This window comes from Trichomonas vaginalis, chromosome V (genome assembly GCF_026262505.1).
Source record: "Trichomonas vaginalis G3 chromosome V, whole genome shotgun sequence".
Lineage (NCBI taxonomy): Eukaryota > Parabasalia > Trichomonadida > Trichomonadidae > Trichomonas > Trichomonas vaginalis.
Window position 1 is genome coordinate 28,631,914 of NC_067207.1, and position 23,771 is coordinate 28,655,684.

The 23,771-nt window shown below is 32.1% G+C and overlaps 11 protein-coding genes across 11 annotated transcripts, besides 2 other annotated features; 5 read left to right on the forward strand and 6 right to left on the reverse strand.

Moving 5' to 3' along the window:
- Window positions 1–134: 134 nt before the first annotated feature.
- On the reverse strand, window positions 135–2,242 carry TVAGG3_0420380 (centrosomal protein of 131 kDa family; the record flags this gene model as incomplete). The annotated part of the gene is made up of 1 exon (XM_001324403.1): window positions 555–2,234. One exon carries the CDS (start codon window positions 2,232–2,234, stop codon window positions 555–557), a length of 1,680 nt encoding a protein of 559 aa, XP_001324438.1.
- Window positions 2,243–3,054: 812 nt separating this feature from the next.
- Window positions 3,055–4,115, reverse strand: TVAGG3_0420390 (uncharacterized protein; the record flags this gene model as incomplete). Its single annotated transcript, XM_001324404.1, has 1 exon — window positions 3,715–4,110. One exon carries the CDS (start codon window positions 4,108–4,110, stop codon window positions 3,715–3,717), a length of 396 nt encoding a protein of 131 aa, XP_001324439.1.
- Window positions 4,116–4,183: 68 nt separating this feature from the next.
- Window positions 4,184–4,528, forward strand: TVAGG3_0420400 (uncharacterized protein; the record flags this gene model as incomplete). The annotated part of the gene is made up of 1 exon (XM_001324405.1): window positions 4,184–4,528. One exon carries the CDS (start codon window positions 4,184–4,186, stop codon window positions 4,526–4,528), a length of 345 nt encoding a protein of 114 aa, XP_001324440.1.
- A 234-nt stretch (window positions 4,529–4,762) lies between these two features.
- On the reverse strand, window positions 4,763–5,104 carry TVAGG3_0420410 (uncharacterized protein; the record flags this gene model as incomplete). The annotated part of the gene is made up of 1 exon (XM_001324406.1): window positions 4,763–5,104. One exon carries the CDS (start codon window positions 5,102–5,104, stop codon window positions 4,763–4,765), a length of 342 nt encoding a protein of 113 aa, XP_001324441.1.
- Window positions 5,105–5,272: 168 nt separating this feature from the next.
- On the reverse strand, window positions 5,273–7,488 carry TVAGG3_0420420 (ER to Golgi vesicle-mediated transport; the record flags this gene model as incomplete). Its single annotated transcript, XM_001324407.1, has 1 exon — window positions 5,320–7,482. One exon carries the CDS (start codon window positions 7,480–7,482, stop codon window positions 5,320–5,322), a length of 2,163 nt encoding a protein of 720 aa, XP_001324442.1.
- A 1,724-nt stretch (window positions 7,489–9,212) lies between these two features.
- Window positions 9,213–10,253: a mobile genetic element.
- A 1,898-nt stretch (window positions 10,254–12,151) lies between these two features.
- TVAGG3_0420440 (RNA polymerase II transcription regulator recruiting protein) lies at window positions 12,152–12,706 on the forward strand (the record flags this gene model as incomplete). Its single annotated transcript, XM_001324408.1, has 1 exon — window positions 12,152–12,706. The coding sequence occupies one exon, from the start codon at window positions 12,152–12,154 to the stop codon at window positions 12,704–12,706; it is 555 nt and encodes a 184-aa protein (XP_001324443.1).
- Window positions 12,707–13,392: 686 nt separating this feature from the next.
- On the forward strand, window positions 13,393–13,975 carry TVAGG3_0420450 (COMM domain-containing protein 4-8 family member family; the record flags this gene model as incomplete). Its single annotated transcript, XM_001324409.1, has 1 exon — window positions 13,418–13,966. One exon carries the CDS (start codon window positions 13,418–13,420, stop codon window positions 13,964–13,966), a length of 549 nt encoding a protein of 182 aa, XP_001324444.1.
- A 558-nt stretch (window positions 13,976–14,533) lies between these two features.
- On the reverse strand, window positions 14,534–17,520 carry TVAGG3_0420460 (importin beta family; the record flags this gene model as incomplete). The annotated part of the gene is made up of 1 exon (XM_001324410.1): window positions 14,573–17,515. The coding sequence occupies one exon, from the start codon at window positions 17,513–17,515 to the stop codon at window positions 14,573–14,575; it is 2,943 nt and encodes a 980-aa protein (XP_001324445.1).
- A 106-nt stretch (window positions 17,521–17,626) lies between these two features.
- Window positions 17,627–18,352, forward strand: TVAGG3_0420470 (ribosomal large subunit export from nucleus; the record flags this gene model as incomplete). Its single annotated transcript, XM_001324411.1, has 1 exon — window positions 17,632–18,333. The coding sequence occupies one exon, from the start codon at window positions 17,632–17,634 to the stop codon at window positions 18,331–18,333; it is 702 nt and encodes a 233-aa protein (XP_001324446.1).
- A 266-nt stretch (window positions 18,353–18,618) lies between these two features.
- TVAGG3_0420480 (uncharacterized protein) lies at window positions 18,619–20,887 on the forward strand (the record flags this gene model as incomplete). The annotated part of the gene is made up of 1 exon (XM_001324412.2): window positions 18,707–20,878. The coding sequence occupies one exon, from the start codon at window positions 18,707–18,709 to the stop codon at window positions 20,876–20,878; it is 2,172 nt and encodes a 723-aa protein (XP_001324447.1).
- Window positions 20,888–20,987: 100 nt separating this feature from the next.
- TVAGG3_0420490 (protein ubiquitination) lies at window positions 20,988–22,745 on the reverse strand (the record flags this gene model as incomplete). Its single annotated transcript, XM_001324413.1, has 1 exon — window positions 20,988–22,745. One exon carries the CDS (start codon window positions 22,743–22,745, stop codon window positions 20,988–20,990), a length of 1,758 nt encoding a protein of 585 aa, XP_001324448.1.
- Window positions 22,746–22,905: 160 nt separating this feature from the next.
- Window positions 22,906–23,771: part of a mobile genetic element that runs on past the window's edge.

Here is a 23,771-nt window from a genome sequence, read left to right on the forward strand (position 1 = left end):
TTATATTGTTTTATTCATAAAAATTTATATACTATTTCTTCTAACAATTTCTATTTTTTTAGTTTGTTTTGATCAAATAAATGATAATAACATATGTTTTGTTAATTCATTGAAGAATATCTCATTTCATCTGGTAGAAACGCCGCTTTTCATTATACTGCACTTAGTAATATAGTAATGAAATCGCAGAACTTTTTTTTTCACATGGTGCAGGTACCAATGAAAAAGATAAGGATGGAGAAAATGTTCTTCATCTTACAGAATACTATAAGAGCAAAGAAATCGCTAAACTTCTTCTCCAGCACCATATCTTCTGTCAGAAATATCCACTTCTTCATATTACAGCACTTAAAAATAGTAAAGATATAACCGAACTCCTTCTTTCACATGATGCAAATATCAAAAAGAAAGATGATAATAGATTCATCGCTCTTTGAGAAGAGTAATGTACTGATTAACTGTCAAATAGATATCAAAAACTATCAACATTAGATGGAAAATCATTTATATATAAATAAACAAAAAGCGTAGATAAATATAAATACATAATAACATTATTTGATTCTGTCTTGCTGTTTTTTGAGGAGTCGGCTTATATCCATTAATTTTCCTTGTGCTTCTGCAAGTTTTTCTTTCAAAGACATGATAGTTCTTTCTTTATCTTCGATTACAGATTTTATCTTTTTAGAAAGTGCTGCGATTTCAGAATTATTCTTATCTTGTAGTTCCTTTTCTTGAACTTTCCATTGCATTTGTTTCTCAGAGAACTTTGCTTTTGCCTCTGCAAGTTGTTCTCTCAGTGTATTTTCATCAATTTCTGCTTGTTCTTTTTGCATTCTTTCTCTTTCTTCTTGCTTCTTAATTGCAATGGACAGTTCTTCTTCTTTCTTCTTTATGCTTTGTTGAATATCTTCTTTCAGTTTCCGCTGTTCATTAATATCGTTAATAAGCTTTTCATTATCTTTTTCTATTCTCGAACAAAGTTCGCGTTCATTTTGAATTTTTTCTTTTATTTCTTCAATCTGCTTTTTCTTTTTCATTTTTTGTTCTTCAAGTTCTTTAATAGTTTCTTTTGCATCTTCTTGACTATCATCGATTCTCTTCTGTGATTCTTTCTTCATTTCTTCTTTCTTTCGTTCTGTTTCTGCTTCGAGTTTTTCAATAACTTTTTTAAGTTTCATTTCATTTTTCATTTTTGTTTCTTTTTCAAGTTCCATTTTGATTTCAACTTCTCTTGCGGCAGCAGCAAGTCTTGCATCTTCTTGAGCAGATTTTATTGCTTTTTCGACATCCTCTTGTATCTTCTCAACTTCCTTTGCAGCTCTCAACTGTTCTGCAGTGAGTTCTGCTTTCCATCTCTCTCTTGCTTCGTTTAACAATTGTTCTTGTTCGTTCTTTGCTCTTTGGATTTGGTTTTCTCTGTCTTTTTCAGCGGATTGTTTTTTCAATGCTAATTGTTCTAATTCTGCTCTATGAAGCTCTTTTTCTCTAGATAATTGTCTGCGAAGTTGATCTTCAAGTTGCTCGAATTCAACTTGTCGTTCGTGCTCTAATTGTTCAACAAGTTTCCTTCTTTCATCTTCAAGAAAAGATTCAGCATCTTTTTTAGCTTGTAAAATGTTTTCTTGATGTTTTGCATTTAATTCGTCAATTTCTTTCTTTTGCTTATCAAGAAGTGCTTTTAATTCCGGCTCTAAACCTCGAACAGTAGCTTCTTTGATCTCGCGAGTTTTTTCTTCTAATATCTTTTTTTGCCGTTGTCTTTCTTGGGCAATAGCAAGTTCTCTTTGTTGAGAAAGCTGTAAATTTGCTTGTTCGATAATGTGTCTCTTTTGTTTGCCAAGTTTTTGCTCTGTTTCAGCTAATTGCTGATTAACTGAATTAAGTTGTGTATCTAGCTTAGCTTTTTCTTCAACAAGATTTCTGTATAGTGTTTGATGCTTGTTGAGTGCTTTTTCATATTTCTGCTTTTGTGAATTTAATTTTTCTAGTAATTTTTGTTTAAGTTGATCTTTTTCAATTTCTGCATCATATACGAGATTCTTGAGTTCATTCATGAGATATTCTTCTTTTTGAGTCTTTTCTTGTAGCTCCTTTTCTAACATGGAAATTTCATTTTTTATTTCGAGGTTAATTTCATCTGATTGCTGAGTATTTATGATTTCATGCATCTCCTTCTTCGTTTTATTCTCGGATGCATCAAGAAATCCAAGAATGTCACCAAGGGGATCCATGAAATATTTTAAACGTGTACTTTTATAATTAAAAACATATCATTAATATCATTTAAATATATAATAAGGGTTTCGTTTTGCTAAAATTGTCACTTTTATAGCATATTTGTTTTTGGATGTTTTGCGAAACCAAAAAAAAAACTATGATATACAATGTGTGTGTAAAGAAAATACTTTATTTACTAGTTAAAAAATCATTTGGTATTGATCAAGTTATTTTTTCTGGATAAGATATTATATGGATAATTGGATAGAAAATACAATTATATAATCTTGTACCTGGTTTAATTAAGCTAATTGTCATCAGAAACTTGTAATTTTTATGAATTTCAGATTTTCTTTTCATTACTGCTTTTCTTAATAGGTCAAGTTCTTATTTACGTTATAAAGTATGATATTTACAAATATCAAGTTATCATGTTTTTTGAGAAATTATGAGAAACAAACAAAAATGAAAAAGATAGGAATAGCAATGAATAGTGATGTGGGTATAGAAAATGTAAGAGATATGAATGCAAAGCAATCAGTATTTAGGACATTGACCATAGATTTCGAAAAAAAAATGCTGCATATTGAGCGAAAACTATGATTATATTATAAGGCTGTCATTTAAAGCATAATGAAACTGTTCCCTTTTCATTTTAATCGAATAAGATAGTAAAGATTTTTGAATTAGCTAGAAACTGATGAGATGTTTTCACAAATCAGATTTTTAATCTCTATAATGCATAATTCACTCAATATCTCAATTTTGATATTGCGAGATATTTTTGCTATCGGTTTCGCAATTTTGACACAATAGCAAGAGGGTTCTATAAGCATTATTATCAACGTAGAAACTGAATATCATATCAGAAAATGTCGCAAATCTAACATTTACAGACCAAATAGCAAAAATAATTGAATACTTTTCGCAAAAACTTTAAAAATCGATAAAAATATGAAATATAGATATTAAAGAGACTTTTTATATAATATTCATAAAGATTTTCCAAAAATATGATACCGCAAAATTAAAAAAGTGACGTCTTGAGTGGAGTCAAAGGTCGAAATTGCTAGCTAAATGTTTTTTAGCGAAATTGCGTATTGTACGTTTTTTTCGCAAAACGAAACCCTTATATATAATGCTTCAAACCAAGATAAAATTAATATACTTTTCTCAATAAAATTTCAAATTAAAATTATTTTGCGGATTATTACAAGGATATCAACAGAATCACTGAATTTATACGAAAACACGGTGAATATGTTTAAATAGAAAAATTTCATGTACAAATTTGAAATTGTCGTAATTTGGTAATTATTTAGTATAAAAAACAACTATAATTTGTAATATGATTCGTGCATGTCGCAAATCCATACTTATAATGCCTTAATACTATTAATATTTAGAGAAAAATTCATATAAAACTGTATATTAAAAACATTAGAGAGAGTTATAAGAAACAGGAGGTTTAAACAAATTATCAAACATTTAGTATTAAAATCCTGATGGATTAGTTGATCTTGTATTAAATGTGGAATTACTTGGTGAACGAAGTGGTGATGGAGGATTTCTTGCAGATGATTTAGAAGGTGATGAGTTAAGAGATATAATTGATGATTTTTGCGAATTAATTTCTTCATTTGCAAAATTAATTGAGTTTCGTGAATAATATGTAGATTTTTGCATCAAAAATTGTATGTCAGCCTGCTTTTCAGCAATCTTTTTATTTAGTGCATCTTGTTCCGAATCAATTGTTTGTTGTGTGAAAACCATTGTTGTTGGTTTCTTATCTCTTTCATTCCAACGCTCAGCAAGCTTCACTGACGGTGGTTTCGGACGCTCGTTGACATCATTTACTCCTAAATCGCGTAGAGAAAGAAAACCAGACATTGAAAAATAATTTTACATTTTTTAACGTCATTTTGTCAAATTTTTGAATCGAAGTTGTCACTTTTTTATATTTATGAGTAAAAGGCTTCAACTTCGAGGGTTTATTGTTAATGATTTTATGGGAAGTGGAAGAGTTGAGCATCAAATTGTCAATGGAAAGATCCAAGGCCTTCCAAAACATCGAAATAAAACAGCTAAATTTACAGAATTAGTTGCCACTTATAAACAACAATCAGCCGAACAAATGGCTCAAAAGAGTACAGAATATTTACAGCAAAATCAATCAATTGTTGATAATATTCAAAATGATGAACAAAGCCTTATTGAAATGGATCCAAAAGAAGATCATGATCACAAGAGCAAAGATTTTCCAATTGGAGATATAGGAAATAACACCAACAAACCAAATTCAAAATGAAATTAAAAAAAAAGCCATAATGCCCCATACAAACATTTTTTAAATCCAGTATAATTTGTAATTGGGTTTTATTACAAAATTTCTTCCAAATCATTTGAAAACTCTGATTTCGAATGCATTTAACAGCTCCTACTCTACATCTAATAAAATATACGGAAAGAAGGATATATTATTCACCATTATCAAAGCAAAACTTTCTATGAAAAAAAAAAACTAAATTCTTTAATTTTTTTTTTAATCTAAAAACCGGTCAACCTGTCCCAGTCGATGCGTTTCTGTCGATTCAAGACTACTTCCAATTACTCTCAAATAATTGTCGTCACCGACTTTAGCAGTTCTTCCATCAGCAAGTTTTACTATGCCAGAAGTTTTGGTAAAATCGACCTCATTGGTGCCATCAGAAATATAAGCTCTTGTATCCAAATAACATCTATACACAAACATGTGTTGGCAAATAGTTCCTTCTCTAAGTAATAAGAAACGTCCATCAGCAAGTTCCCATTTCTTATGAATAGGGAGTTTTCGAACAGGATTTATGGCACTGTAAAGTAAGCCAAGAATGAAGAAGAATATCATAATATGACATATGACATTTTTGCCAAATTTTTCTGAAAAGTGACTTATCAATCTGCGCAAATGTAAGGTCAAAAAAATGCACAATTTTTTGAAGACCTTATATCCGAAATCTTTCATTTTTATTCCAAAAACTATTCTCAAAACAAAATATGTTTAAAACTTATAAAACGATATATTTTATTGTACAGTTGAATATAATTTTTTATTTATTTTAGTTAACAAGCTGTTCTTATATCATTACTCCAAGTAGCGTAACCGGAATGTGTATTTGTTGCATCATCTATGAGGGCTTCTCCGAAAATTGCTTCTCTTGGATCTCCCTGAGGAATAACCTCTACAGGAAGGTATCTTTGGGAGATTGTCATGCATTGTTGGATGAGCTCCTGTAAGTAAGTGTTTTCTGGTGTTTGTGTGTTAGGAACTTCATTTGGTAAATTAGCGAGCGAATCAACTCCGAAAGCATCCATCAAGTATTCTGGAGTAGCTCCCTGTGATATCCAGATGTATATTTTGTCGAAAGTATGAAGCAAGAATGAAGTTCCTCTAGCGAATGATTCTGTTGTGAGTCCGAATGGTCCTTGGTGAGTATCAATAGCGAAGAACCTTGGATAGAACCTAAGACAGATCTCAACAATTGATGCCGCTCTGAAATCGATGATGGCCATCATTCTGCCATCAGGACCAAGTGGATGTCTTGGGCAGAGAAGTGGAGAGACGGAGAGGGCATGGGCCAAATATGGGAAGTATTCGAATGGAAGGTTCTTGTTCTGCATCTTGTTGCAGTTAATCTTCAAATTCTTTAATGCAACGGAAGGACCATCGGTAAGGCAGTCAATAACTGCGCGCTTTGTGTAGTATGAAAGAATTGAAGCTTCATCCATCGATTGGCGAATTTGATTTATGTCTTGTGAAATCGGAATTTCGAATGTGAAAATTCTGATCATTCTTTCGTGATTTTTCGTGGTCCAAAGCATAGCGAGTTGGAAGATTACTGGTTGTGAAAGTGGGTTCTGGATAGCAAACTCGAAATTGACTGAAGCACGAGGATTGAGAATTGGGAAGTTGATTAAATCGTGGTTTTGAATCGTGAATGTGCCTTGGAGTCTGGTGATGCTAATTCCATCAGAAGCTCTAAGACGAATTGAAGCGTTGTAGAAATAATCAGCTGTCATGACAGAAAAGATGTCGTTGTGCATCTGGTAGGCTGTAGATTCGCTATTCTGTCCGTAGTAGAACAATCTGCCGCCAGTAAGGCCGCAAGGAACTCCAATAATCGAAGCATCTGCCAAAGTATCGGAAACAAGGAAAAGATTGATGGAACAGGACTGGCGGTTGAGCATGAATGATACATCTCTGTAGAATTTGAAGCCTTCGCCTTGTGGAAGCTTAAGTAAATCTGCTTCTGTCGGACTTGCGTTTTGTGGACGTGGAGGAGGTACTCTTGGTCCGTAAGTTGGACGTCCGTAAACGCCTGCGAGGATTACACCGCCAAGTGGTGACATAATTCTGTTTAAGCATTCAAGAACTGATCCGAAGCAATGTCCGTCGGCTTCTGGTGGACGGCTGATGAGCATTTTGAGTACTTGCTTAAGTTGGTCGCGCATTTCGCCTAATTGCTGAACAAGTGGGTATTGAACGGCAGGATCCTTCAAATCACTGAGAACAAACTCTGTTTGGTTCTTGAAATCAAACATGGTAATTTTGTTCGACATGGTGACAATGGTGACTCTGCATGTATCATCGAGTTGGTCAATAGTTGCAAGAGTTGAACTTAAAAAGTTGGCCGTGAAACCACTTTTAACGGCTGGTGCGGACATATCCGCAACGATGCAGTAGGCGGCGCAAATATATGGAGCAGAAATGTATTGGCGAGGGGCAATCATATCATAAACTGGATTGGCCAATTCAGGACGCTGCTGAATTGGTATGGTAGATGCTGCATCGGCCAAAACATTTTTAGATTTGCACATGGCGCATGTGTATGACCTTCCATCTGGGGATCCTTGTGTATATGGACATAAATAGGCGGCGCATTTCGAACAACGAGGAATTGGTGATTGAGAGTAATTCAAAACAGGGACGTTGGCAACTAATGAAGGATGAACAACAAGGTTTAAAGGAATTCCGGCATTTTCTGCGACTGTGTTATTTGCTGGAAGAATTGAGACTGATGGCCTGAAATATGGTGGGAATTTAGATCCGTTTATGTTCGGTTTTGGTTCAATGATGTGTTCACTTTCCCATGGAGTGCATGGATTAATTTGAATATTTTGTGGAGCCATCATAGGTGCTGCTTGAGCTGTAGGTGTGATAGGCTGTGCAACCATCTGTGGATTGGATTGCATAACCTGGCTGGGTTGTACATAACGACGATTCATTTATTTTCTGGTCAAAACTGTCACTTTTCGATTTCATTGTGTCAAATTCATTCAATTAGCGAGATAATGGTGTTAAATAGTAATTATATTATAAATTTACAAAAAAATATTACGATTATTTACGAGTTTTTCCAAATTAAATTCACATAATAAGGTTGGTGTTATGATTTGCAATGATCATAATGCTTGATTTTTCAATGAAATCTCAAATAATTCAAATATCGAAATGTCTGATAATAAAATTAGCAATACAAATCATTTGATACTGATAATAACTAATTTATTTAAGATGCTTATGAGTTGTGTATATTGGCATTCATGAATTGCATTCATCTTAGATATAAAAATTTTAAAACTGTTTTTTGAAACACGTGATACATAAATCAAGCATTTTATGCTGATTGCAATAAATTGTTTAAATTTATTGTTGTTTACTTCAAAAATTTGATTTCAAAGTTTAAATTACTAACAATATAGATTATTCATATGCATATTCATTGAGCTTCGAGCTGAACCTTCCAAAAGGAAAACCAAAATGGTGAATATTAAAAGTAAATGTACGTTTGAATATTCAATGTTGCTATTTATAAAATTAAAGATATCCAAATTGATAAACAAGGCATAGTTGATCAGATAAATTGAGCAAATCAATCAATTACATAAGAAACTCTAATAATTAAGAATAATTATTAGAATTGTAATTCAAAACAATCAAAGATATAATTAAAGATAGATAAGTGACTTAATCTGATATTGGAATCATTGTATGTTCTTTGATGTCTCAAAGATCTGAATTTTGAAAAGATATTTGTGAAATTGAGAATTTTGTTTAAAACAAGCAGGATATATCAATTAATTCTAATACATTATATCAGATCAAATAGACATTTGATATTTGAAAGCCAAATACGGGTTATCGTATCCACGAATATATGACTTGTCTCAATGATTTTTTGATTCTAAAGGTAAAGAGATCCAAGCTATGTAATGCAAGTTTTAGATGATTGAAAATCGTTCAAAATTTAGTGGTTTATATAGAAATTTTCTCGAAAATTTTATTATCAAAGAAAGTAGTTCATAGTATATATATTTGGAAAAAATAAAACATCGATAACGGTTAGCTAAATTTTCAATGCGACGTCTAAATTTTCATAGGATGAAACGAAATTACTTAAAAACTTAAATTTTGAATTGATTTACAAACCGCAAACATAACAACATGATTTCGATTAAAATCCGTTAAATTTTTCACTGATTGGACAGTCAGCTTGTCATTTTATAAGTAGAATTATAATAAAATCCGGTATTATTATTTCTCAATTATTTTTTCAATGGTCCATTCAATTTTTCAAAATTTCGGGTTGTAACGTTTTTTTGAAATTATTCATATATAATTTATCATCTGTTAGATTTAACGCTTTAAAATTTGAGTCAATTACAAAAGATCTCAATAATTTCTCTTCACTACAGTTTTGAATATACAAAAATTTGTATATTAGCCAAAAACAAAAAGATTAAACTTTTTAACCTTGACTAAAATAATTATGATCGAATTTGATATTACAACCCATGATCCTGTATGATGGTTGATTATGTTTTATATGGGGAAGAATATACAGGATCATGGGTTGTAATAGACAGACGTGTTGCAAACGCTTCGGATTTCTCTACATTCACTCTAAACGGTACGACAATTTGGGCTCAAACATACGAAGTCACGACTCCATTAAGGGTGCACACGAGAGGATCATGTAAACTTCAGAATTTAGAACCTTATTTTTAGGCATTATATTGGCTACCTATTTAGGCTCGAAAAGCAAAAAATATCAAAAAATACAACTTGACTCCATTATGACCCTTTCATGGAGGTAGTTTTTATCCGCTAGTATTTTCCCTTTGAATCTCTTTACAATTCGAAATCAAATTCAAAACTCAGTAGAAGAAAGGAAGAATCGACTTACTACGGTTGTAATACGAATAAATACATATATTTAATTATTTTTATTTACATAATAATTGTTTGAAGCTCATATTCCAACAAATTTTTAAATAAAAACATTAAAATGTTGAAAATGTTCATATATTTTAATAGGGTTTTGGCACTTTATTGAGGAATTACTACATACATAGTCGAACTGAACTTGATATTTTGAAATTTAAATTATTTATCAAAATTAAAATTTAACTTGAAATTTATAATTATTTAGTCATATTTTGCATAATTCTAAGTAGATTTTGTAAAAAATCAAGAAAGAAAAATTTTAACGTGCTTTATTTTTTCTTTTTTATAATAATACATATTATTATATAATTAACATATTCATAATGTTTCACCCTTTCAAAAATATAATCCTCCTCCTCTCAAATAAACGTACATACGGGTGGCCTCTTTTTTCAAAAAATTAAAATTTGAAATTTTGGGCTCAAATATTAGAGATTTTTTCAACCTTCAACGATATATGTTGTCTATATCAGACCTCCTTTCTTTTTGATACTTAACATTGTTCCTAAATCTTAGCCGTTAAGGCTGTTCTGAAAATATTTTTTTTTCGAAAAAATTCGAAAAAAATTCTTAAAATTCAAAAATCCCTTAATTCCTGAGGATTTTGGAAAAAAGTTTTTACATGAACATGTGTATATTATATGAAGTATATTAATAAGGTAAAAATCAAATTTTATTGCATATTCATCGAGAAAATAAACTAACGAATCCCTCAAAATTGAGAGGGTAATCCTCCTCCTCTCAAATAAACGTACATACGGGTGCACCCTTAAAGAACTATTCTAGATTTAAATTTGTTGACATCGGCCCTAATTCAGATGATATCAACAATCCTAGTAAAGAAATCGGAGATGCAACAAAGAATGCCGTTACCATGGCTAAACTTCTTTTCTACGGTACCATTTATCCTGGTGTCTTCAAACATTCCCCTATTAAACTGAAAAGAAAAGAGCAGATGATGTTTAACTTTGCCATGTTTTCAAGTTTGTAAAAAATTATTTGTTATCTTTAATACGATTTTTAACATTTTAATGCCAGAATGGAGAACAATAATAAATGGCTATTCATACAATCCTTTGATGATATCATCCAAATCGATTTGAAATATTGAGTAATATTCATCATGATAAGAAATTATTATATTTTATGACTTTATTACTTCATACTTCTTATTAAATTTGATATTTTCTGTTTCATAACATAATATAAAGTACTCACAAAATCTAGATTGAGAGGCGGTCAATGACTTTTGAGGGGAAATTAACGCATGGAATTTAATATTATTTAGGTTGATATTCTTGCTTATTATTTCAGAAAAAAATCTTAAAAATTTCAATATGAAAATTGAAAGCAATTCAAAAAAATTGCTAACATGTAAATTTTAATATCCTATGCATAATTTCATATTTTGAACATTTTTTATTTTTGTTTAAAACTTAAAATTTTGCGAATTTAATATAATTTATAAAATATAATACGTATATATATTTAAAATACACTAAATTTAATTGTTAATTGACGTTTTTGGGAATGAATTTTATCAAAACATGCCTGAATTCGAAAATTTGAAAGAACGAATTACATAATCATATATGTAGAATTCAAAATACAAACTTAAAGATTGTATACGTTTAAAATTATTCAGATTGTGTTTGATTTCCACTCATTCTGTTTCTTTTGAACTCTAACACTAACATTTCATGATGATTACATGATCCATTTATACATGGTTGAATTGTTCCAGATTCTACCAGAAAATCAATCCAAATTTCTCAATGTATTCATGTTGATTGGACAAAATTTAAAATTTATCAGCCTGTTTCCAGAGAAACTCATATATTCCCTAATGAAATGTAATTTTTGCTACATTTATTTCAATCAAATTTCAAAAAATTGACTGCAGAGCTTGAAAAGGTGATGAATCATGTTGTTATTAGATGTACATATTAGATTTACTATTTCCAAAAAAATGCTCAAATTTGAATAGTTTTTAGAAAATTTGGAATTACACTCCTTACATTATATATAATTAAATGTTTAAATTTTATTGATTTTTCCCTTTTAATTTTATAACGTGCTCTATCAAAACTAACCTCTCAATTGAAGGCCACAAAATCTAAGTAGTGAGGGTACACAAATTTTGTATGGAGTACGGTTCAATTTTTGAGAGCCTCACTACTTAGATTTTGTGACTACCTTAGTTTTAATATTTTCCAAAAAAATTATGATTGCCTTGAGAATCATCCCCAATATAAGCTTGTATACTTTATGAAACATCTTGTGAGTTGTACCTTGTTTCTATTTAAAGAAAAACTGCATGAAAATAATTTAAGAGTTTTTATTTAGAATAACGAGAATATAATATCAAACGCATCTACTTCTATTCAGCTATATAATTATGCTATTAGTTTTTGGCTATTGGGTTATTATACCGGATTGAAAGCTTCTCAAGTTTTTGACATAAATTATCGGATATTCAATTTTAATCACAGAATTCCTAGCATGCCCTTATGTTAGTTTGATGATTTTCACCTTCAAAATTTCATGTGATCCATGAATTCAGATAATTGAAAGGATGTTCAGAAATTCCCGATTTTTTGATAATAATACTATGAAAATATTGGAAATTGAGAGTGAAAAACTGTAGTTCATTTATCATAAACTGTTATGAGCATAAAGTGCCCTACCTACAAAAAGGTTCCAAGCCTTTATAGAAAGAGATTTACAGCTGAAGAAGACGAGCTCTTGAGAAAATTGGCAAAAGATAACAATAACAAAACATGGCGTGACATTGCAAAGCATCTTCCTGGAAGAAGCGCCACGCAGTGCAGAGATAGATACAATCAATACCTATATCCTAGTGTTGTTTCCAAGCCTTGGACCGATCAAGAAGATAAAATTATTGTCGAAAAATATAGACAATATGGACCCCAGTGGTCTAAAATTGCAGAGTTCCTTCCTGGAAGAAGTGGAAGTAATATCAAAAACAGATGGAATGGGGCTTTATCTAAATATCATGGAATTCCTCATAAAAAGTATAAGCTTGAAAGAAGACAGCCTCGTAATGTTTTGAATGCACTTCAGCAAACTGAAAATGTGCCAACTCCAATTGAAGAAAACTCTGAAATAATGGATTTGTTCGATCAAATATCAGAAAGCATTATACAGCAGCAGTGTGAATCATTTGATTTCTTTAGCAATTGGGAAGAAGTAACTTTGTAATTATCTATAAAAATCATGTATAAAAATGAATATCGTTTTTGCTCTTATAATTCTTTGGATTTCTTTACAATAAATAAGGATCTAAAAATGACTTCACCGAATGGTGGCTTCCAAAAAATCTGGCGAACTCGATGTGAATTTTCCGAATTTATCATAATACTCTTTTGAGACTTTTGTCAAACTTGAAAATCTGATATCTTATACAGAGACTGGTTTCAAGCTCGTGTAAAACTCAAGTGTCAATGATATAATAGTATTTTTCAATACGGTGATTAAATTTTGCCTTAAATTAATTTAATTAAATGATAAAACTAAATTGGTCTAATTCTATTTTGATATGGTGCTATTTTATTAATGTTTTAATGTATTATTATAGTAATTCATAGATAAATATCAATTATAGATTTTATGGTGAATTTCATTCAAATCATGTCCGAAATTAATGGAATTACTGTTTTCGAGTGAGTATGTAATTTTTAATGGTTGTCATATAATAAGTGAATATTGTAGTGTGGATAAGTTATTAATGCGATACAATGTGCCATTCCGAGAGATTTGAAATACAAATTTCCCAGGAATAATGATAATAGAACAAAAAAAGAGCATATTGTACTCTCGTCACTAGAACTTTCGCAATTATTCCCTTTTGATGTCAAATAGTTTACATTGTCAAAAATTTACATTGGGAATTTTTGTCATTTTAATAATAAAATGCTTTCACAACAAGAAATAAAAGATAATATGGTTCGTTTTGAGTCGATTTCGACTGAAGAAGCCGCCCAATTAGCAGGTGTTGTTCTTGATCATATACAACTTAAATCAAATCTTTCTCAAATGCTCGCCGGATTAGAATTCTCAGACACATCAACAAAGCAAATCTTAGCAGATACTATTTTATCATTCATTAATAGACTTCTTCAATCTCGCACAGCTACTTCAGACTGTTCTCCATTATTGAAACAGTCAGGTTTAAATGACGAATACTCCGAAGTAATCGGCAAAGTTATTAGCAACAGATTAGATACTGTTGTTAAAGATTTAGCTGAGAAATCATCAGGCGATAAACTTCAAGACCTTGAATGGAGATTTGGTCTAACTGCAGCTTCAAGCACAGGTGCAGGAACTCCATTTATTCAAATGCGTTTACAATTCGAAAATATCCAGCCTGTTTCTATCGAAATGGGCATGACCGAATTTTACGAATTCGCTGCTGATATTAAGCGAATTCAAGCTCAAATGTCAAATACTCTCAGCATCTAAACATTCAAGTATTATTTCTCTTTTTTTAATTACTATTATTATTTTATGCAAGGAACCAAAGCTTATGAGAATGAATTGTCCAAATAATTTAAGCAGATACAACTTTCTACAATTCCTATTGCTGATTATTCTGGCATCGATAAAATGAATTGTAGAAATGGGCATTTAGCATTAGATTTATAAGAACTCCAAATCTCCAGGTCGTATGAAAAGGGAGTTTTTTAGCTCCTGGCTCGAAGATTCGTTTTGAGCCCAAAAAGCCTCTGCTATTGGTGTTTCAGGAGCTGTCCAGCTCACTTTTGGAAGAACTGGAAGCCTTGAAGTGACACAGTAGTTGTAATCATCATAAAATCAGCTATAGTCCAAAAGGAAAGAAACTTCTGCTGATAGGGTTTCATGAGATCCATAGCTTCATTTTCATGGACTGAAAGCTTTGCAACTCCTGATGTGAAGATAGTATTTGCAAATCTTCAAAACATCAGAGACTCAAATGGGAAAAGAGTATAAGAAATCAACTTTGTGATCATATCTAATAAAAGGCGAGTTTTTTTAATATACAATAAAACCTCTATAATAATTTTTTATTTTCGAAATAATAAATAAAACTTATTTCAATAATGATTCAAGAAGATTTTGAGCAGCTTGTGCTGTTCCTTCTGATATTCCTTTCTTCACACCTCTATCCAATGCAGATCTTAGTATTTCTACTATATATTCTGCGTGCATCTGTTTAATTTCGTCAGGTAAATTAATAACAGACGAAACAATGTTTTCTGATTCAGCTTCAACCAAACATCTTGGAGCTAATGCAAGCATTTTCTCAATGAACTCTGATAAGTCAATTTGTGATCCACAAACCTTAATCAAAGTGAAGAGAAGTGAAATAGTTGCAGCAACAGTTGGCCAATAATACAACTGTCCTTCGTTTTCTGTTTCCAAGACATTTGATGCTACTTGTAACGCGTATTTGAGTTCATCAGGAGAGGCATGTCCTTGTACTTCAATTGCACATCGAATGGCAGCGATTGGATGTGGAGGACGTGTAAATTCAATGATGGTTAATGACTGGAAAAAGGCCGATTTTATGGCGGTTTTGTAAACTGGGGGAAGTTCACTTTGGTAAACCGCAAATAATTCAGTCAAAACACCGATACATTCTATTCTTAGATCAGGGTTTTCTTCCGTAGATTCAGTGTATTTCCAGAATTCTTCCAATGGGAAATCTGCTGGTCTGTACTGTGCCAATGTCGCGAAGAAGGAAAACACGGAATCCTTCAAGTCAACATCGTTGTTTTCTATCAAATTTTCTTCACCTTGGTCTTCCTCTGTTTCTGCTTCATCTTCACCTTGCATCGTTGTAGAGTGCTGGCAGAGTAATCCTCCTTCGAAGAAAGCAAAGCCATTCCTTATTGCGTCTTGAAGAGTGTCTTCATTTTCTTTGATAACAGTAGGAACTCCGTTTTTAAGTAGTTTTTCGAAACCTTTGAAACAAGTACAAACTAAGTTCTGCTTCTGAGATTGAAGTCCTTTGACCAAATGGCCAATCAACTTCTGTGGAACTTCATTCAAAGCAACAGAACAGCGAACAGCAAGTTTCAAAGCGATATTCGATACATCATCGTTATCAAAATCGACCAATCTCGCTGCAATTTTGGCCAACTGACTCATTGACGGCATTACAACGTCTTTGTGTCTTTTCACAAGTTCGGCCAAAAACTGACATGAAGCTTGTCTTGCGTCTACCATCGCTGATGTTTCATCTCCTGGAGTTCTGTCATCTGTATCGACATTAAGGAGGGAAATGGCCCTGTCGATGACGGTTGGAAGGGCATTGAGAAGCTCTGGAGTTTGATGAAGGGAAATATTACGAAATGCAAGGATGGAAGAACAGTAGAGTTGGATATCTTGGGTCTGTGTGCATGCCTCTACAAAGATATTGAGCGAATGGTCGTATATTTCTGTTGCAGATTGAGGAGCAAATTTTATTAAGGTTGAAAGTGCTTCTATGCCTGCTGATTGTATGAGTTGGTGTTCTTCTGATTGCATCTCGGCGGCTTCCATGATAATTGGGAGTACTGCCGGTGCAAAATGATAAGCTTCAGATCTTGCAGCGGAAATAAGGGCTGCAAGGCAGGAAATAATGAGATGTGTGTATGATGAGTTGAATTCCTTCGCATATGAGATTGTTTTCTCGAATAATGGCTCGAGATTTTCTATTGCAAGAGGAACAATGTATAAAAACTCAACAAGGAACGAAAATGCTGTGGTAATCAATGAAGGATCTTTATCAGCATTTGAATCTATTGAATTGATGACATCTTGTATGATTTGATTTGAAAAATCAGAAATTGGTTCTGAAACTCTTCCAATTAACTCCATAAGTACTGAAATACCGGCATCCTGGAAACAATGATGCTCATTTTCAAGTAAATTGACAGAAAACTCTGCAATATCTTTGAAATGAAGTGCAACAACAGTTGGAATGTATTCAATGAACGAAATAAGACCACAAGCAAAAGCAATGGAGAATTCTGGTGAATCTTCTTCAAAGTTGGCCCAAAATTCCTCGAAAAAGTCGTTTGGATCCATATATTCAACTAAAGTTTCAAGAAGAACAGTTGAAAAGAAGCAATTTCGCTGGTCCTCGAAACATTCGTTCTCTTCAAAGCATAATTTCGCTAAATGCAATGATAATGCGATACAATCTGGGAAAATTGACTCAAGCTGTTCCTGATAACGCTTTACACATGCGACAATAGGATCTATAAGTAAAACACGTGTGGATGCAGGTATTTCTTCGTTCTGAGCGTCAGCAAATAAAGGAGTTATTAAATCTTCTGGAGAACAAAACTCTGGAGCACTCTCTATGATACTAGATAAAGAGTTAATGAGATTGTTGATGTAAGAAGCGTTTGAATTCAATGCATTGTTGATACAATGATTTAATGCTTGGAAAAGAGGCAACATAGACTCTGGTTCAGCAGAGAGGAATGTAAACATGACTGTAAGTAACTCAGCGCCGAATTTAATTGCTCCTTCGTCTGATCCTTCGAAAACATTTTCAATTAATTGGCAAATTGGAATGAAAAAGGCACCAACAGCCTGGAAAGGTAAACTGTCGAAGCATGATGCAAGTGTCATGAAGTAATATTGAGGGTCGTTGTAAATTGATTCGATAAATTGCAAAAATGGAGACCAATCATCGAGTTCTGTCATGAAAATTGGATTCATTGAGTCTAGTAATAGGTTTCTGTTTCTCATATTTGTTTCCTTTGTTAATGCCTGAAGAAATAAATTTTTAATTTCTTCTTTGAATTGAGGATTTTCGACAATATTCGGCCAGTGCATTTTAATAGAGTCGTGTAATGCTGTGCACGATGCGCCACGTATTGTTGGTGATTGATTTGTCTGAATAATTTCAAAATATGCCAAAATCATATCAGGATTTGAATAATGTTCTTTGAGGGCTTCTGTTACCCTTTGAACATCTTCTGTCTTTGATGACTGATTCCCTAATACCTCAAATAGAGGCAATAATATTTCGGCCATCAAAGATTTTAAGTCCTCAAAATTTTGACATGTAAAAAAGATTTTGGATTTTGTCAAATTTTTATTGATTTATTAAAAAGTGACAAGAATTTTGTAAAAAAAAACAAGAGACAAAAATGTCTAATATCGAATTTGATCTTTACCACCTTTCCGCATTCACAACAGGAGCCACAAAAGAAGAAATTAACCCAGACTACCTCAAGCAGTCTGCTACAGATGCTTTTATTTCATTCTTCAAGGCATTAAAAGAGTGCGACCACGAATCTGATACAAAAGTTAAGCTTCCAAAGCCAACTGTTAGTATCCCTCGTGAGAAACCACTCCCAGCCGAGAAGCCAAAGACTCGTTGGGAGCAATTCGTTGAACAGAAAGGCCTTAAATTCCAAGAAAAAGAAAAGAAGGTTCTTGATGAAGATACAGGCGAATGGTGTCTCCGTTACGGTTACAAGCGTGCTAATGATCCATTAGCTAGGCCAATTATTGAAGTTCCAAATAATGAAAATGCAGAAGATCCATTTACAAAGCTCGCTCGCGAGAAAAAGGAACGTGTTGCAGAACAGAAGAAGCGCGAAGTCAGAAACAAGAAGCGTGCAGAACGCGCAATCAAAGAAGCAGCTGTCGTTGCTTCTCTCAAGGGTAACAAGAGGAAAGAACAGATTCAGCAGGCTCTTGATGCTGCTTCCCATCCAGGATCTTCTGCTTCTATGAACCAATTCAACAAAGTTAAGAATAAAGTCGGTATCTTTGAGGAAGGAAGCAGTGTTCCTAAGATATTCGACCGCAATAAAGGCCAGAAGCCAAAGTTAGGCAAGAAATAAAGTAATAGATTATCTAGAGTTTATTTTAAAAAATAATTTTTTTATTACCATAAAACCATCTAAAATCTATAGGTAAATCATCACAGAATATTAAGTTTAACTATTTCTAACTATTATTCTTCAATATTTTTAAAAATTATCAAATATTTTTCTTGAATTCTTTGATTTTGAGCAAGAGTTCTGAAGAGAAATGCAATATTTTTCTGAGGTGATCACATTTTATCATTCTTGATATTTACAAAAAGATGTGATAAATTTAGTAACGTCATTTCCAATAACAATTCGTCAGAAGTCGCCACGCCAAGTTCCTCATTTGGAAATTGAGACAAATAAGCAGTCTCTAGAGCCTAAATCACCAAGAAGTACTAAAAATATGTTCAAAGCAAGCTATTATTCGCCTAGACCAGAATATCAATCAATTTATCATCAAAATGATCAGAATTTTAACATGACACAGCAACCACCACCTATGTCTGCGCGTCCTCTTATGACTCTTCAAGAATTTATTAAAACTACAAGAACTCCAAACAAATTAATTTCGAAACCGTTAGTAAAGTCTGTTAGAATTCTTGATCCATCACTATTTACTACTCAAGAGGAATCGAGATCACTTGCTCAGACATTCGTTCGAAACTTTGCTGAAGAAGAAAATCAAATAACTCAGGCAACGATTATTCAAAATGCCTTCAGACAATCTCAATCAAGAAGACATTACAAGAAATTTATAAGAATTCGAATTTCTCAAAACAGAAAATTAATGAGATTATGTTTAATTGTGTGGAAGCTCTTTGGATTGAAAAATGTCTTACGCCTTCATCGTGTTTACGATCAATTTATTGATTTTCTGCCAAATCTTCCATACATCCCTCAAGGAAGAAAAATTTCTCCTTTCAGATACTTTTATACAAGTGGAGCACTCTTTTTACCTATTTCTTATTCGCATACAACCTTATACAAAATGGTTTTAATGTGCAATAAGCCTTCAATGACTAAGATTTTCAATTTATGGAAGAAAATTGCTCATGAAAGGCGTGTTGAATCAGATGCTCTCATCTTTGCAGAATCAATGAACAACAAAATGTTGAAATTTTCATCTGCTTTCCTTTGTTTCAAACTTTGGTATAATTTATATCAATACCACAAGATCAGAGATGATTCTAGCATTGTTAAACTACCTCAAATTACTATTTACGATCATGATACAATACCTGCATGGCTTGCAACACAAAATAAGTTGAATCAGAAACGAAAAATTCAATACGACGCAACAATTCATTACCAGACAGATGTTATCCGTCGTAGTTTAACAGCTTTGACGAAATTCACAAAGTTCCAGAAGAATTGGAACGAAATTGTTCCAAACCACGTCAAAAAAGAAAATCAGAAGATCAAAAAATCTGTTTTCAATGGTTGGATATCTTATGTCAACAAGAAGAAGAAGCAGAGAAACTTTATTCGCGAAATCATCAAAAGATGGTACAAGAGAACATACAAACATTCTTATTTCCAAACGATTGACACATTTTCAAGAAAAAGTGAAGTTACATTCAAACTATCTAAAGCTATTCATATCTGGTCATTCTATGCACGCCGTAGATCAATCAAATATCTGCACACGATGCTCAACATCCAGAAGAAACCTCTTGGTGCGTACATGTTAGTTTTTCTGATAAATGGCCAATTTGATTTAAGTTTTCATATTCTTTCTTTCAAACTTTGGCTGAACATCATCAGGAGACGTCGCTCATTCAAGAAGATGGTTGAATTCCACAACAATCTTTCTCATGAAACAGAATTAGCATTCGGAGCATTGACTATGTTGAGAAGTCCAGATGAAGGAGAAAATCTGTTTCCAAACGGAATCGGACTTTCTCTCGAACTCTCAATCGCAGCACAGAATGTCATCTGTAGAGGCGAAGACATAGTTTTCGCACACAAAGGAAAAGACATTGATAAATTCAAGATGAATCCATTGTCAAGATTCCTTTTGCTCGCAATCCACAAGAAAATCAATTTCGATGTTTTCTCAACATCTGTCGGTGAAGAAAAACCTAAATTTGAGAAACTTCGAAAAGAAGACGAACTTCGAGAACAAGTTCAAAAGAACACAAAGATACTTCGATCTAGGTTGTTATGGAAACTCCACAGAGACAACACATTGATCACAGCGATTTCTGCACACACATTCGCTCAGGAATACAACAGATTTATTCCAGAATTCAGAGTCACACAAGAAGCGAACTTGTTTGCTAAAAATGACTGGATCGAACCAATGAAAGATGATGTTTTCGTTTTCGACGACTTCAAAGTATCAGTTGAGAGTCTTGTTCGTGCACTGGATGTAACAAGGAAGAAGGCAAAGCAGCAGATGCTTACAGACGAAAGAGACCGAATAATGAAAGAACTGAACGAAAGAGTCCGAAATCCAAATAATATTTCATTTAAAGAACATGAAAAAGAAACAGTCATCAACAATCAAATTGCAGTTCATACACCTGCAATGCCTCCAACTCCTCTCAAATCTCCTCGATTCAAGAAAAATTGATTTTGTTATTTTATTTTTATTTTGTTTTTATTTTTAAACTGTTATCTATATAGATAATTTCTGTATGAAACTTAAAAAATGTTTAAAAATTTGTTCTTTTCAATCAATTTTAACGTATAAATTTTAGGAAATCTTTCATTTTGGGTTTAAAATCCTTGTCTGCCTGCATCATTAGCGAATTATATAGACTGTCATCATTGAGATTTGCCTTAAATCTTCTTAAAATGTAAGTTGAAATTTCATATTTGTTATCTATTGCATTATGAAGTGCAGTAAAGTTAATATTTGGTAAAGAGAAAATAAATTTAACTAATTCGAAATCCCTGCTACTTGCAGCAGTATGAAAGATTGTTTCGCCTTTGATATTCCTTGCATTTATATCAATATTTGGAAGAGAGCAGAGATATTTAATTATTTCAATATTTGGATTTCTTATTGCATAATGAATTGGAGTTTCTAAATCACGATTTTTAGCATTTACATCAACATTTGGGAGAGAGTAAACATATTTAATTACATTAAGATTTTTGGCTCTTGTTGCATAATGAAGGACTGTGTTTTTCGAGGAATCTTTTGCATTAATTTGAATATTTGGATAAGAGCAAAGACTTTTAATATAATCTAAATTTGTATATAGTGCAGTATAATGTATTGCATGTATTCCTTTGCTATTAGCTTGGTTAACATCAATATTTGGAAGAGAACAGAGAAATTTGATTACTTCTGGGTTATTATTTTGCATTACATAATGAATAGCTGCATTTCCTTCCCAATCTTTTGCATTGACATCAACATTCGGTAATGAACAAATGAGTTTGATAAATTCGGGATTTCCACTTCTAGCTGCATAATGTATTGCACACTTTCTTTCATCATCTTTTGCGTTGATGTCAATGCTTGGAAGTGAACATAGATAGTTTGCAGCTTTAAAAATATTATTTTTAACAACAAAATGAAGTGTAGTTTCATTTTTTGAATTTGTTGAATTAATATTAACATTTGGAACAGAACAAACTAATCTCAAAATTTCGAGATTTGGATTTGCTGCAGCAATATGAAAAACTGATCCAAGTTTGTCAAGAATATTAAAATCAGGTTTAGATGTTGATAAAATACTTTTGATGATCTCTGGATTTTGATTTTTAGCTGCAATATGGAGAGCAGTTTCGTTGTTTTTGTTTTTAATGTTAAAATCAATGCTTTGAATGGAACATAAATATTTAATAAATTGTGGGTTTTCATATTGCGCAGCAATGTGTAAAATTGTGTTTCCGTCGCTATCTTGTGCATTAATATTTAATTTTGGAATAGCGCAAAAATCTCTTAAAAGATCAAGATTTTGCTTTCGGAAAACATAATGAATTAATGGAATGCCATATTCATTAATGATATCGCAATATCCAAATTCTCCTGCAAATTCAATTGCTTCATTATCACCTTCTTTTATCGCATTTAATATGATATTATAAATCTTATCAAAGTCATCTGATTTTTTATAGCAATTCAATAAATATTTTTTGTAATTCTGTTTCTTTTGATTGCTTATAATATTGTTGATTTTAATGAATGAAACAATATCACTAAGAATACGATTGTTGAAAATTTTTGATAAAAATTCGAGAATTTTAATTATGGCATCACCGTTTTCGAAATTATCGATTTTGGTGTGTTGACAAATCCAGAAGACATCTGAATATTTGAAATTCTTGCTGATGATTGAAAAAGTTTCAAGAAATTGTTGTGAACTAAAAGAACAATAATCAAAGATCATACATAGTTCTGATGCTGTCCTTAATCCAAGAAATTCTTCGTCATTATACCATTGATCTATATTTTTTGCATATGACTCAAAATCAATTGAACTCATTATAAAGAAAAATAAAAGTGACATTACAAAGTCAAAAACATATCTCAATTCAGAAGAGTATATAAAGAGTTAATCTATTATAAAAGATAATTGAATTATTGAAGCTTTATGGACTGTTGTCAAATTTCTTTCTGAATTATGAAAAACAAAGTTTACATAGGAGTGTGGGACAAACTATCCAGTGTCACTTTTTATTAACCTTATTTTAAAAAATTAATAAAATAATAATAAAAAATTATTTGAATCTTTTACATTAATTGCTTCTTTTTTAAAAGTACCTTTAAAGTACAATAAACAAGATTTGAATCTATTGATCCTTGTTGCAAACTTGAATATATTGCTTCAAGCATTTTTGAGAGTAGCCCATGCTAGCTTTTATCTCTTCTTGGATACCAAACTGGAGGAGCTCCATAGTGTTGAATATCACGGGCTCCATACAACAAATTGAATAAGGTATTTCAAAATTTGAAGGAAATGGTCCATCATTGAATGTAGTGGCCGGGAATTGAATGACATACAGATAGTTTGAGGAAATTTGTTATAAATTATAATATAATTGAAGAATTAATTATCAAAACAAGTCTAAGAGCCATTTGTCAGATTTTCCCGAAATGCAAGGTTAAGATTTTAGCAGCGACTAACTTTGAGTGTACATATATAATTGTTATACTGAGTACTTTCTATCTGTGTTACTTATTTGAGTCTAAGAGCCATTTGTCAGATTTTCCCGAAATGCAAGGTTAAGATTTTAGCAGCGACTAACTTTGAGTGTACATATATAATTGTTATACTGAGTACTTTCTATCTGTGTTACTTATTTGAGTCTAAGAGCCATTTGTCAGATTTTCCCGAAATGCAAGGTTAAGATTTTAGCAGCGACTAACTTTGAGTGTACATATATAATTGTTATACTGAGTACTTTCTATCTGTGTTACTTATTTGAGTCTAAGAGCCATTTGTCAGATTTTCCCGAAATGCAAGGTTAAGATTTTAGCAGCGACTAACTTTGAGTGTACATATATAATT